The 14,276-nt window shown below is 45.3% G+C and overlaps 1 protein-coding gene across 1 annotated transcript; it reads left to right on the top strand.

Annotated features, from left to right (window-relative positions):
• The first annotated feature begins 1,449 nt into the window (after positions 1 to 1,449).
• mmaa (metabolism of cobalamin associated A) lies at positions 1,450 to 9,016 on the top strand. The gene is made up of 7 exons (XM_041843281.2): positions 1,450 to 1,470; positions 1,937 to 2,369; positions 2,694 to 2,816; positions 3,303 to 3,473; positions 3,741 to 3,826; positions 4,962 to 5,111; positions 8,353 to 9,016. The coding sequence occupies exons 2-7, from the start codon at positions 1,961 to 1,963 to the stop codon at positions 8,653 to 8,655; spliced, it is 1,242 nt and encodes a 413-aa protein (XP_041699215.2). The 5' UTR covers positions 1,450 to 1,470; positions 1,937 to 1,960; the 3' UTR covers positions 8,656 to 9,016.
• The last annotated feature ends 5,260 nt before the right edge of the window (positions 9,017 to 14,276 follow it).

The raw sequence follows: 14,276 nt of genomic DNA, 5'->3' as shown, positions 1-14,276 counted from the left end.
AAAATGTGGGCGGAGGCACCGTATGGATGGTGTTGCGCAATCGCGGAGCCTCCAGAGGCGCGCAGAGGTCAAATTGAGCGCTGTACCGCATCGCTGTGCGCCTCTCAAATGTTGTAACAATGTGGAGGGTGTGGATAGAGGAGTCCTCTGACCAGATATAGACCAATGGAGGCTGATGGGAGGAGCTATAGGAGGACAGGCTCATTGTAATGGCTGAAATGGAATAAATGGAACGGTATACAACACATCTAACACATGGGGTGCGTTCGTAAATTCGCTAAGGCTATCTACTCCGATTTCAGAGCACTCTCGTCTGAGTGTGCCAGAGCGCCGAATAACTGATGAATTTACGAATGCTCAATGTCAGTAAAAAAGTATAATTAAATTGTTGCCAGCAGCACAGTTACAGTCACCAACACTCTGGATAACATGAAAACAACTAACCAGCTCAGCTAGGGCGAATAAAATGGTCAGAGTGAGGTGTTCTCTCATTTGTGTCTGGAAGTAGCTAGCAAGCTAGCCAACGTTAGCCGATTAGCTTGGGTGCTTGACTGCCGTTGTGAGGTCCGAAAGCTCGGATCAACCCTACTCCTCGGCCAGAGCGTCCAGTGTGAGCTCGGAACGCTCCGAGAGCAACACGCTCTGAATTTACAAACTGACAATGTTCTGAATTTACGAACACCCAGAGCACACTCTGAGCGCACTCTGGCACTCCAGATTGAATTTACGAACACACCCATGGAAACCACGTTTGACTCCGTTCCATTAATTCCATTCCAGCCATTACAATGAGTCTGTCCTCCTATAGCTCCTCCCACCAGCCTCCTCTGATATAGACTGAGGTCATGGTATTGGAAGCATACCTGTTGTAAGGCCTTTAGGTGGAAAAATCTTCGGATCACCTTTGGGGAGTGGGATATGCAAAAAACACATTTTCAATTCACATGCATTTTAATACACGTGTACCTGTATGAAATAGGACAAATACTGTATAAGCACCCACAAAAGTATTACAACTCAAGACACTAACTTGAAATTGTATGGCCATAATGGCTGAAAATGGAAAAATTCATTCAGGCTAACATGCAAAATTGTGCCAGAGTTATCTATCCGTAGATAAATGCCACCACCGCGTGGCCTTGAGTAGTACTACTTATTCTAGAAAGGGGCGGTGTTTTACGTCACAGGAAGTAGGAAGTGAACGAAGCAAAAAAGCAAGACCCCACTGGGTTTCACTAGATAGCACAGCCACGAAGTAAAAATTGGCCAAAGCGTAAAGATTTATGAAAACAAAAATTAGCTTTTTGGTCTTAATTGAAGGTTATGGCTAGGCATAAGGTTAGCAGTGTGGCTAAGGTTAGGGTTAAGGTTAGGGTTAGGTTTAATATCACATTTTAAGAAGATCAATTGTAGAAATGGGCGGGGTTTATGACTTTGTGACAGTGGTAACTAGTGACGACCAAAACACTGGTAGGTCAACGTGTGATTGCTTTTGAGTAGCAAATGACAGAATTCTCCTTATTTTCTTTATTCCAAAATTAATACTCAGTTATGAAAGTGTTTGGAGCAATAGTAGAGGACAACAGCAAAGACGAACTAAACATATTTATGTACAAATAGCTAGCTATTAAGGTGAGTTCTCCATTGTATGTACACGTTTTGTAACTGTTTAGCAATGGCTACTTGTCAGTCAGTTACCGGTGTATGTATGTAAATATGCATATGTCCATTCGTTTCTACTGGCAGTATTTGCTCTTGAATGCCACAACCTCAAACAGTCTAAATAGCCCAAAGTGAGTGTCATAGAATCATCAGCAACAGCCTAGTTTTTGTTCTGCCTTGTTGAATTAACTGAAATGTGTCACAAATCTCTATTGAATGCCTGTTTATCATAGTGTCCTCTAACGTTACATCATTAACAGACTCTCTCCCCTAGAAAAGGGAGCAGTGCCAGACAACCATGGGACCCTCAGTACTCTTTCCTCTCCTCCACCGCTTGTCCTCCCTCTCCCTCTTACGAACTGTCACCCCAACATGGGGCCGATGCCTCCTCCACCGTCTTGCCCCACCGTCCTGCACTCGTACCCCCTCTTTCCCTGGGCTTAACTCCCAACACATCCGGAGTATGTGTGTGGAATCCACCCTAAGCCACATCAAGGAGCTGAGTCCACCAGAGCAGAGGCTGTTGAATAAACTGTATAAAGGACTAATCTCAGGTCAGCGGGCCAGTCTGGCTGAGTCCATTACCCTGGTGGAGACCCAGCACCCCAGGAAGAAAGAGCTGGCCCAGGTCCTGCTGCAGAGAGTACTGGCCTACAGGAAGGAGCAGGAGAAACAGAATGGAGGGAAACCCCTGGCCTTCAGAGTGGGTTAGTATGTGGATTTGTTATGTTCAACATTGTTGTGTCTATGCCCAGTACACAGAATGCACACAGACCTAATAATATGTGAACATTTAAACATCTGAACTAGTGGCTTGCTTAGAGTTGGACTACTTGAATTGGTGGGATGCAATGTGAGCTTTTTATTGAAGATTTTTCTATTCATACAATTGAGGTAGCTAAGTCTTAAAAGACCATATGGAGAAGAGTGTGGGCTTGATGTGCGAGCCTGTTTGTTCTCTGTGAGGTGACGTCTGTCTGTCTGTCTGTCTGTCTGTCTGTCTGTCTGTCTGTCTGTCTGTCTGTCTGTAGGTCTGTCTGGCCCACCCGGAGCTGGGAAGTCCACCTTCATTGAGGTGGTGGGGAAGATGCTCACAGGACAAGGACATAAAGTCTCGGTTCTGGCTGTCGACCCCTCATCCTGCACCACAGGAGGTATGTCTCTACATCATTCTACATATTCATTGCTATGTTTGTGAATGGTATTTCATCAGTGTTGTGGACTATATGTATTGGGTTAAATGGGTCCGTTGTAACGCCAGACAGACTCTTACGCCGTAATATATGAGATTTTGGGAACTATTCCTCCTTATGCAATGTTGTTCAATATAGTTTCCTCACCACAAGAGGTTGGTGGCACCTTAATTGGGGAGAACGGGCTTCTGTTAATGACTGGAGCGGAGTTTGTGGAATGGTTTCCAGGTGTTTGATGCCATTCCATTTGCTCCGTTCCGGCCATTATTATGAGCCGTTCTCCCCTCAGCAGCCTCCTGTGTACCTCATTTACATTTTACATTTACCTCACATATATCTTCTTCAAGCTAGGCAAAGGATTATTATTAAATATTGATAACTATACTGATATACCACCACTTTTATACTTTGTGTTGGTGTTACGCGTAAATCCTCCCCTCTCCCCAGGGTCTCTGATGGGTGACAAGACTCGTATGACTGAGCTCTCCAGAGACATGAGCGCTTTCATCAGACCCTCCCCTACCTCTGGAACACTGGGAGGAGTCACCAGGACCACCAATGAGGCCATAGTACTCTGTGAGGGGGGCGGCTACGACATCGTTCTGGTAGAAACTGTAGGTGAGGAACCCAACAGATCAGTTGACTGTTTAAAAGCCTCAAAAGGAACAAATCTTCACCTGGGATAGGCCACCTGCACAGTTTTTATTGAACCAGATTTAGTCTCACTGTGATTCATGCTTTGCATCTTTCACATCACATGGTTTATAAAGTCTAAATGGTATGAAGAAGAAAATGAGGAGATGACATAACATAGCTGATAAAGTTTATGAAGAAAATTCCTAGCGTTTCATAAATACTTAGTTTCATTGTGTGTTGTGTCCTCAGGTGTGGGCCAGTCAGAGTTTGCAGTGGCTGACATGGTGGACATGTTTGTGTTGCTGATCCCACCAGCAGGGGGCGATGAACTACAGGTCAGACAGGCTGCACCACCATCACCATCACACTCCCCAGTTACAATGCCATTAAAGAACCACTCTGTGATATTTACAGACATTTTTGATCATTTAAATGAATAATATATCCATTGATTCTTGATTAATATAAATGTCTCATGAGCTTAGTTCAACTCTTTAAAGTGCATCCCTGTTTCCTCGCTCCTTTCATATTTGGAAAAGAAACAAAATGGTTTCTTTCCACCCTGTTGTCTTCACTTATCCTTTCTCAGGATGCATTTTTTAAGTATTCAAACAGGATCACAGACTGACTGTCCACCAATCAGCTTAGATATATAGACATAAGATTTACATCCAATTTCCCCTCTGGAAATCAATAAAGTTGATTCAAATCAAATCAAATTGTATTGGTCACATACACATATTTAGCACATGTTATTGCGGGTGTAGCGAAATGCTTTTATTTCTAGCTCCAACAGTACAGTAATATCTAACAATACACAACAATACACACAAATCTAAAAGTAAAAGAATGGAATTAAGAAATATTAGGATGAGAAATGTTGGAGTCCGGAGTATAAATATATATATATGTGTGTGATGCACAGGAGGTTGGTGGCACCTTAATTGGGGAGAACGGGTTCATGGTAATGACTGGAGCATAATAGGTGGATTGGGCTCAATTACATCACACACATGGCTTCCATTTGCTCCGTTCCGGCCATTATTATGAGCCGTTCTCCCCTCAGCAGCCTCCTGTGATGTGATGTATAGACACCATATGGATAGAATATCTAGTATATCTGAAGAATAGTATACGTACAACAATAGTTAAAGAGGATGGCCTTGACTAGAATACAGTATATACATATGAAATGGGTAAAACAGTATGTAAACATTATTAAAGTGACCAGTGTCCAATTATTAAAGTGACCAGTGTTCCATTATTAAAGTGACCTGTGTTCCATTGTTAAAGTGACCAGTGTTCCATTATTAAAGTGACCAGTGTTCCATTGTTAAAGTGACCAGTGTTCCATGACTATGTACATAGGGCAGCAGCCTCTAAGGTGCAGGGTAGAGTAACCGGGTGGTAGCCGTCTAGTGACGGGTAGGGTACTGAATCTGAATCTGTGTGTGTCTTCTCCATTGCCAGGGCATTAAGCGAGGCATCATAGAGATGGCAGACCTGGTGGTGGTCACTAAAGCAGACGGAGACCTGTTAATTCCAGCCAGGAGAATCCAGGCAGAGTACACCAGTGCTCTGAAACTGCTCAGGAAGAAATCAAAGTCCTGGAACCCTAAGGTGGGTAGTATTGGGTTTCATGTTTTTTGTCTGAGGGGTAGTGGGAAGGGGTAAAACTTATATAAAAGTGCTTCAAATAGCTGCTCAGGAAGAAGTCCAAGACCTGGAACGTGGTTAGTGTTGTGTTATGTGTGTTTATGCTCATACTTTCATTCGCACAGAATTAAGAAATAAAACCCAAAAATGATCAATAAATGCATACCTCCAAAAATGCATGTAACAAAAAATAGCTAAACATGAAATAATACATGGGGAATAGAACTCCAGGTAACATGGTGTTGGAACCTGATATTTTTCCTCATTTCCTCTATTGGAGAGATGTGTTACATTTCCACTGATAATCCTTTTTTGGCGCCCATAACTCTCCGCGCGCGCACCCACATCACCAGAGCCGACAGGCCGTCCCACTGCACAACGAGGTCAGCTGACCCGGGGGAGGGGGATAATGTGATGTCATCATCAGGGCACTCTAGTCTGTCGCAGTGTTCCGGGGGTGGGCGCTCTGCATGCCTCCCCACCCTGGGCTAGCGTTGTCTCTTTGTCTCAGACCGACCGCGGCCCAATGCAGCATCTGCCCACCTGGCACCCTGCCAAAGTCCCCTACCGCAACCCACCCACCCTTCCTCTACCTCCCCACTCTGAATACAGAGCTGCTGTGTCATGTATTTTCCTGATTAGCAGCCCACCCACTCAGATAAAAGGCTCCCAGACCTGTCTCGCTCTCTGGTTCTCTTTCTCTGTCTCTCTGTCTCGCTCTCTCTCTGTTTTTCTGTTTCCATTTTTCTCTCCACCTCTTTCTCTCCATCTCAACTCTCTCTTTTTCTGTCTCAATTTCTCTCTCTCTCTGGCCCTGTTCCTCTCTCCACTAGTACCAGAGGCAGCAACACTGACTTCAGGACAGGAGATCTCCACCACAGTGATTTTTAATGGGTCTCCACATGATTCCTCCTCTGCCAGATCTCAATATTAGGTTAAGGGGAGATGGCACTTTGGAAGGCTCCCTTCTAGCAGATTAATCATTTTGACTGTAACTTTGTAAGACATTTCTACAGTAGTTCACCATGTCTATTGGCACACTTGAATTGTAACTAGACCAATTAGAAATGACAAGATATAATACAGCTTGATAGTGTGTTGTACTATAGAATGACCCCTATATCATTGTACCATTGAGATATGACTTAACAGTTTCCTTTTTGTAGTGCCGTCACTCTCATTCAAGCACTGGTCAATACTGAGTTGTTTAGTCCTTAAATCACTGGTGTTGTCTGAACAGGCCTGAGGTGAATATGTGAATACAGAGACCCCACTGGGTGTGAGATATCTGTGGTGTGTTACTGTGCCTGCATGGGCGTGTGGGGGATTGATTACCAACTACATGGGGGTCCACACGTGTGTGCGTGTGCGTGCATTCGCGTGTTCGTGCGTGCTTGTGTGTGTTCATATACACTACCAGCCAAAAGTTTGGACACATCTACTCATTCAAGGGTTTTTCTTTATTTTCTACATTGTAGAATAATAGTGAAGACATCAAAACTATTAAATAACACATATGGAATCATGTAGTAACCCAAAAAGTGTTAAACAAATACAATTATATGTTATATTTCAGATTCTTAAAATAGCCACCCTTTGCCTTGATGACAGCTTTGCACACTCTTGGCATTCTCTCAACCAGCATCATGAGGTAGTCACCTGGAAGGCATTTCAATTAACAGGTGTACCTTCTTAAAAGTTAATTTGTGGAATTTCTTTCCTTCTTAATGCATTTGAACCAATCAGTTGTGTTGTTACAAGGTAGGGGGGTATACAGAAGATAGCCCTATTTGGTAAAAGACCAAGTCCATATTATGGCAAAACACCTCAAATAAGCAAAGAGAAACGACAGTCCATCATTACTTTAAGACTAGAAGGTCAGTCAATACGGAACATTTCAAGAACTTTGAACTTTTCCTCAAGTGCAGTCGCAAAAACCATCAAGCGCTATGATGAAACTGGCTCTCATGAGGACCAGCACAGGAATGGAAGACCCAGAGTGACCTCTGCTGCAGAAGATAAGTTCATTAGAGTTACCAGCCTCAGTAATTGCAGCCCAAATAAATGCTTCACAGAGTTCAAGTAACAGACACATCTCAACATCAACTGTTCAGAAGAGACTGTGGGAATCAGGCCTTCATGGTCGAATTGCTGCAAAGAAACCACTACTAAAAGGACACCAATAAGAAGAAGACCTGCTTGGGCCAAGAAACACGAGCAATGGACATTAGTTTGGTTCCAAACGCCGTGTCTTTAGGACGCGGTGTGGGTGAACGGATGATCTCCGCATGTGTATTTCCCACCGTAAAGCATGGAGGAGGAGGTGTTATGGTGTGGGGGTGCTTTGCTGGTGACACTGTCTGTGATTTATTTAGAATTCAAGGCACACTTAACGAGCATGGCTACCACATCATTCTGCAGCAATACGCCATCCCATCTGGTTTGGGCTTAGTGGGACTATCATTTGTTTTTCAACAGGACAATGACCCAACACACCTCCAGGCTGTGTAAGGGCAATTTTACCAAGAAGGAGAATGATGGAGTGCTGCATCAGATGACCTGGCCTCCACAATCCCCCAACCTCAACCCAATTGAGATGGTTTGGGATGAGTCGGACGGCAGGGTGAAGGAAAAGCAGCCAACAAGTGCTAAGCATATGTGGGAACTCCTTCAAGACTGTTGGAAAAGCATTCCAGGTGAAGCTGGTTGAGAGAATGCCAAGCGTGTGCACAGCTGTCATCAAGGCAAAGGGTGGCTATTTGAAGAATCTCAAATATAAAATATATTTTGATTTGTTCAACACTTTTTGGGTTACTACATGATTCCATGTGTTATTTCATAGTTTTGATGTTTTCACTATTATTCTACAATGTAGAAAATAGTAAAAATAAAGAAAAACCCTTGAATGAGTAGGTGTGCCCAAACCTTTGACTGGTGCTGTATGTGAGAGTGTCTGCCAGTGTATGTCTGTATGCACTGTGTGTGTGAGCTTGTGTTACTATCTTCGTGGGTACCGGAAATCCCAAAAGGACAAAGGGTATTTTAAGCATAGGGTTAAGGTTAAAATAGGTTAAAATAGGTTTTTGCATGGAAATACATTTGAGGTCCCCACAAGGATAGTAGAACATGCTGTGTGTGTGTGTGTGCTTACTGGTCCCTAACCATATATGCTGGTTGTGTCTGTGTGTATGGTTCTCCCCACCAGGTAGTGCGTGTGTCATCCCAGACAGGCGAGGGCGTACCAGAGCTGTGGGGTAAGATGGAGGCGTTCCGCTCAGCCACCCTGTCCAGCGGGGACTTCCAGACCAAACGTAGGGCCCAGCACAAGGTGTGGATGTGGAGCCTGATCCAGGAGAATGTCCTAAGGCACTTCCAGGAACACCCTGCCGTCAGGGGGGAGCTACCCAAGCTAGAGGACAGGGTCACCAGGGGAGCTATATCACCGGGCCTGGCGGCTGATCTGTTACTGAAGGCCTTCACCTCCTCCTCTTCCTCCTCCTCACAGTGACCTTCTAGCCGAAGTGGAGATCTACTACCAACAGCATTATCCATATACTGTAACATTGATTACTCTTCTCGCCTTGTCTCTCAGATCACTGCTCTGTAAGGACGATTTATTGGTGAAAGCAAGATGGTGTCAAGCTTTCACCTATCAGTGTCCATCTAAATGAGAGAAGGGAAGGAATAGTAGATCTTGGTCCCCCTCCCAACCTCACACAGCACACACTGCCTTCAAATTGAAACACTGACCTACTTACTAATACAAGAGACTGGACATTGCGGTTTATCGGTTTGTACTTGAAGAGTATCAATGGATGCAGTTTTATAGATTTTTCAGAATCGATGGGTTGAATAAATTATGAAATGAATTAGATAGTTGTGGACGTTTTCTGTTAATGACATGTTTGTGTGGGGAAGTAGCTGCTACACAATGGCTAGGAAGCTTCTGAACATTACAACTTTTAATACAAACTTCATATATTATTCCCATTTGATTTTGGAACATTTAAAATGTAATCCAGCCAAAATTACCTGAGTTTCGCAATGACGCCTCTTGGCCACTTGATGTCCCCCTAACTCCACAACCTCATCTAAACCATTATCATAATGACTGGCCTGAGAGCCACCCTCCTCCCTCCCCGCTCCTCCCCTCAGGATGTGCTGGGTGACAGGTCACAGAAAGGCTGCTAGGATACCAGATCCCTCTTCCCTGGAGCTCTGAGGACACCATGGTAATCCTTCACATCCATCCTCCATGCCAGTCAGAGCCTGGCTTCTAGCAGACACTAGGCGACCTACCTACTGCTGGGCAGAGGAATGATCAAAGAGACAATAGTATGATCATAAAGCGTCAGTTACACCGGCGCAGTAGGCATCAACCTCATTGTGCAGTGCCACTGTAAAGGATGTCCAGGACAGTCTACATACAGTGGGGAAAAACTGCTTCTATGCTGCAGTCCATAGCCACAAACCTCTGTTTGATGTTAGGAAAGAATCCCTCGATTCTTAGTCAAATCCATCCCAGTCCCCCCCATTTATTCCATCCACTTCAAGCTTTCCTTGATCGTTTACATCTGTCTGTTCCGGAGGAGTGAGCCCCAGCCTCCAGAGTGTCTCTCTGCTCGCAGGTTGGCGGTCGTTTGCTCCTGTCTGCGCCTGGAAGTAGACTGCCCCCTGAATGCAGATGGATTCATTAGGCTTGAATAACACCCTTCTCCTTCATCAAGCTGTCTCTCACACACACACTGTACCGCTCTAGGGAACAGTCAGTCCCAGCTTCATCTCTGGGGACACACACACACACACACACACACACACACACACACAGTGTACACTAGGCTCCAGTGTAAACACCCTGATGCGGTTTCTCAGTGGAAAGATTAACTCAAGTGCTGTCGTATCATGTTCAATGTTCAGCCATTTTAGCCCAAACACAGACCAGTCCACATGTGTTTACCATTTAGAGCCATTTCTTTCATGTAAGCACAGGACCTGGACACGATCTTTGATGGGGTTGGAGGGGGATTTTTTATTTCTCAAGACTTGGATTGATATATTTTCTGTCCGTCAGCGCGGCGGTCCATCCCCACATTTTCATCCAAACCCAGCTGCACTTGACATCTGCAAATGATGACTAATTACACAACAATGTAATCATTATGAATGGTTAGTAGTATAGAGCATTGTTGTAGAGACACGACAGTCAGATTCCTGTGTGTTGTTTCTATGACTAAAGACAACCAAGTCTTATTGTTATAAATGGTAGTGTAGACATTGTTGTGGTGACAGACCTATGCAGTCTGTTGTTGCTGCTGGTCTACAGAACCATGTCTTAGAATTCTGAATGGTTAGTATGAAGCATTGTTGTGGTAACTTGTGTGTAGTGCTAGACAGAGACCTAGGGCTCTATTCAATCTGTATCGCGGAAATTCAGCGCTAAAGCCCAATTTGAAAATTAAAGGCAATGTTCCCAAGTTGGCGGAGACGGTAAACGCTGCATATGTCGGCTCAATCGTAAATTACCTTTCCATTTCTATCGCGAAATCTGTAACGCTTCAGCGATTAGGATTGAAAAGAACCCCTAGGTGGTTGTTGTTTTGCTGTTGGTCCTGCTGGTGTTGTATTTGGGTATGTTGTCTGCTCTGATCAGAGCGAGTGGGATGCGTGACACTGAATGAAATGTCACCTGGGCCCTCCCACCATGCTAACGCTGGGCTCTTTCTCGCTGTGTGTGTGTGTGTGTGTGTGTGTGTGTAGTGTGGCCGCTGGTCATGGTCTGCCGATCCACAAAGCCTCTCCCTCCCTGCTGTTTTGTCTCTCCTCGTCTCCCCACAGTTCCCCCTGCTCACACACACACACACACACACACACCCTTCCCTGACACACACTCCTCCCCGCCCGCCCGGTCGCTCCGACTCGGCTGGCTGCTCGGCCGTCTCTCTCGTGACAGATGAGTGTGTGTGTGAAGCATTTCATTCAGGCTCACGGCTCAGTTTCAAGACCGCTGTAAAACGACCCACAGACACTAGTAGGGATGGATTGGACTGGCGAGAGCAGAGAGGATGGAGGGTGTGTGTGTATGATTTGTGCTTTTTTGTTGTTTGTGTGCTCACCCTCTAAGAAACCCCCTCATTACACCATACCGTCTCTCTCTCTCTCTCCTCTAGTAGTAGACCCCTAGTGGCTGGTGGACATGTCTTGCGATATTAAAAGGAGTGTAGGATGGAACGTAGGGTTAATCTATCTATAGGGTGTCTACTTATGGACGATGAGACACTGATTGGCTAGTTTTTATGTCTCACTACCAGTCTGAGTGGGGTCTAGTCATTCTACTGAACATAGTAGGCAGAGCATGGTGGTAAATAGTATGACGGGGCCCCTCGGGTGGTCAGCTAGTGTGAGTCTCCCCCTTTTATTAAAGCGCCTGAGGGAAAAATCATTCTCATCCACACACACTAATTCTTCCACACACAGACCTGTGTTTGCTGTGTGTAATTTGCTGGCTCGCCCGCCTGCTGCCTATGGGCCTGGGGATGATGATGATCTACATGTGGAGAGAGATGGAGAGCAAGAGTCTTCCTTGGCGCCCAGTAATTGGACTTTAGAAGCCGATAGGGTGAACTTGATTGACCTCTGGTAATGGATTTGAGTGAATAATTATTTGTAGTTATGGTTGGAAGATGATATCGGAGGGAGCGAGAGAGAAGGATGAATCCCACTGTGTGAGTCACCACTGCCGTAGAAGAGAGAGACGGTGCTGCCAGCACTCAATTAATGAAATCCAGCTGCTTAGGCTCCCCACGCACACTGCCTGATAAAACAACGCCCTGGCGGTCTGGTCAGGAAAAAGGGTTATCTCACTCTGCCCCTTTCCAGCCAAAACTACAAACTACAAACTACCGACCCATCACCCTCCTCGATTGCATTGTTAAAATCTTAAAATCCACCCCACTCCAGACTCCAGGTAAAAGAGTCCATTGTTGGTGGTGGTGCTTAGCATTTGCACGTGTGTGTGTTAGCTTATCTTAGCATAGCCAGCGGCCGCCATGATAATATAACCTAATGAAAGCGATTCTCAAGATGGCAGCCAGCGCCAGTCCGCGCCACCTCAGGACACAGAAGGCAATCACTCTTAATCCACAGTCTAATTGGCCTGGCTGTGCCTCCTCTGGGCCTAAGTGAATTCAGCTGTTCGATTACTGCGGGCCAATAATCGGTCTCTACTACCCTGAGAATGGCTGGAACAACATTTGACCGACTGAGATGTCTTGTTTAAACAAAAGGAGGTCCGATGAGACCTGGCGGACACAGTGCATCTTTCAAAAGGTGGATGGATGTCTTGGACCCGGTCTCCTCCCTCTGGTGTGTGTGTGTGTGTGTATCTGTTAGGACTCAGTGTTCTCTGGCAGAGACAGAGACATCAACCCAGGCAGAGAGGTTCTGGCTTGGCAACTCTCCCCCTCCCCTCTCTGCCTCATCTCTCTGCCTTGAGAGGCTGTGTCCTAGATCAGTGGTATGCAGGGTGAAAATCAGCCCTCTCGTCTCCCTTGCTCAAGCTACTAGCTCCCCCTTATTATCTCTGGCTGTACTCTCTCACTAACTCTCATCCCCCTCTCATCTCCTCTATCCCCCTCTCTCTCTCTATCCATCCTTCACTCCCCCCCATCCCTCTCTCCTGGTCCTGCTGCCCTCTTGCCAGTCGCTATTATCAGTGTCTTTCCAGTGGTCCCTCCAGGCTGGGCTCCAGACAGACCATGTTTTGACAGGCAGTGTCTTTCCAGTGGTCCCTCCAGGCTGGGCTCCAGACAGACCATGTTTTGACAGGCAGTGTCTTTCCAGTGGTCTCTCCAGGCTGGGCTCCAGACAGACCATGTTTTGACAGGCAGTGTCTTTCCAGTGGTCCCTCCAGGCTGGGCTCCAGACAGACCATGTTTTGACAGGCAGTGTCTTTCCAGTGGTCCCTCCAGGCTGGGCTCCAGACAGACCATGTTTTGACAGGCAGTGTCTTTCCAGTGGTCTCACCAGGCTGGGCTCCAGACAGACCATGTTTTGACAGGCAGTGTCTTTCCAGTGGTCCCTCCAGGCTGGGCTCCAGACAGACCATGTTTTGACAGGCAGTGTCTTTCCAGTGGTCTCTCCAGGCTGGGCTCCAGACAGACCATGTTTTGACAGGCAGTGCTGGACTACACTCCTTCACGGCTGCATACAGAGGTCAGCCTGTCACACCTCCTCCGCTACATACAGACACTCTATACACACACTCTATACACACACACTCTCTCAATTTCAATTTTCAATTTAAGGGCTTTATTGGCACGGGAAACGTATGTTAACATTGCCAAAGCAAGTGAAGTAGATAGTAAACAAAAGTGAAATAAACAATAAATATTAATAGTAAACATTACACTCAGAAGTTCCAAAAGAATAAAGACATTTCAAATGTCATATTATGTATATGTATATATACATAATATGACATTTGAAATGTGTATATATATATATATATATATATATATATATATAGTGTTGTAACAATGTGCAAATAGTTAAAGTACAAATGGGAAAATAAATAAACATAAATATTTGTTCTTCACTGGTTGCCCTTGTTCTTGTGGCAACAGGTCACAAATCTTGCTGCTGTGATGGCACACTGTGGTTTTTCACCCAGTAGATAAGGGAGTTAATCAAAATTGGGTTTGTTTTCGAATTCTTTGTGGATCGCTGTAATCTGAGGGAAATATGTGTCTCTAATATGGTCATACATTTGGCAGGAGGTTAGGAAGTGCAGCTCAGTTTCCACCTCATTTTGTGGGCAGTGTGCACATAGCCTGTCTTCTCTTGAGAGCCAGGTCTGCCTACGGCGGCCTTTCTCAATAGCAAGGCTATGCTCACTGAGTCTGTACATAGTCAAAGCTTTCCTTAAGTTTTGGTCAGTCACAATGGTCAGGTATTCTGCCACTGTGTACTCTACCAGGACCAGCTTACTTAGGGGACTCTTCTCCAAGTTCATCTCTCTGTAGGTGATGGCTTTGTAATGGAAGGTTTGGGAATCGCTTCCTTTTAAGTGGTTATAGAATTTAACGGCTCTTTTCTGGTATTTGATAATTAGCGGGAATTGGCCTAATTCTG

This window comes from Coregonus clupeaformis, chromosome 22, assembly GCF_020615455.1.
Source record: "Coregonus clupeaformis isolate EN_2021a chromosome 22, ASM2061545v1, whole genome shotgun sequence".
Classification (NCBI taxonomy): domain Eukaryota; kingdom Metazoa; phylum Chordata; class Actinopteri; order Salmoniformes; family Salmonidae; genus Coregonus; species Coregonus clupeaformis.
The sequence above is the reverse complement of the archived record's forward strand: the minus strand, read 5'-3'. Positions and strand labels throughout refer to the sequence as shown.

Coding starts and splice junctions, on each gene's coding strand:
- mmaa (XM_041843281.2), top strand. CDS start 1,961: ATGGGACCCTCAGTACTCTTTCCTCTCCTCCACCGCTTGTCCTCCCTC. Junction 2,370..2,693: donor ACCCCTGGCCTTCAGAGTGG/GTTAGTATGTGG, acceptor GTCTGTCTGTAG/GTCTGTCTGGCCCACCCGGA. Junction 3,474..3,740: donor CGTTCTGGTAGAAACTGTAG/GTGAGGAACCCA, acceptor TTGTGTCCTCAG/GTGTGGGCCAGTCAGAGTTT.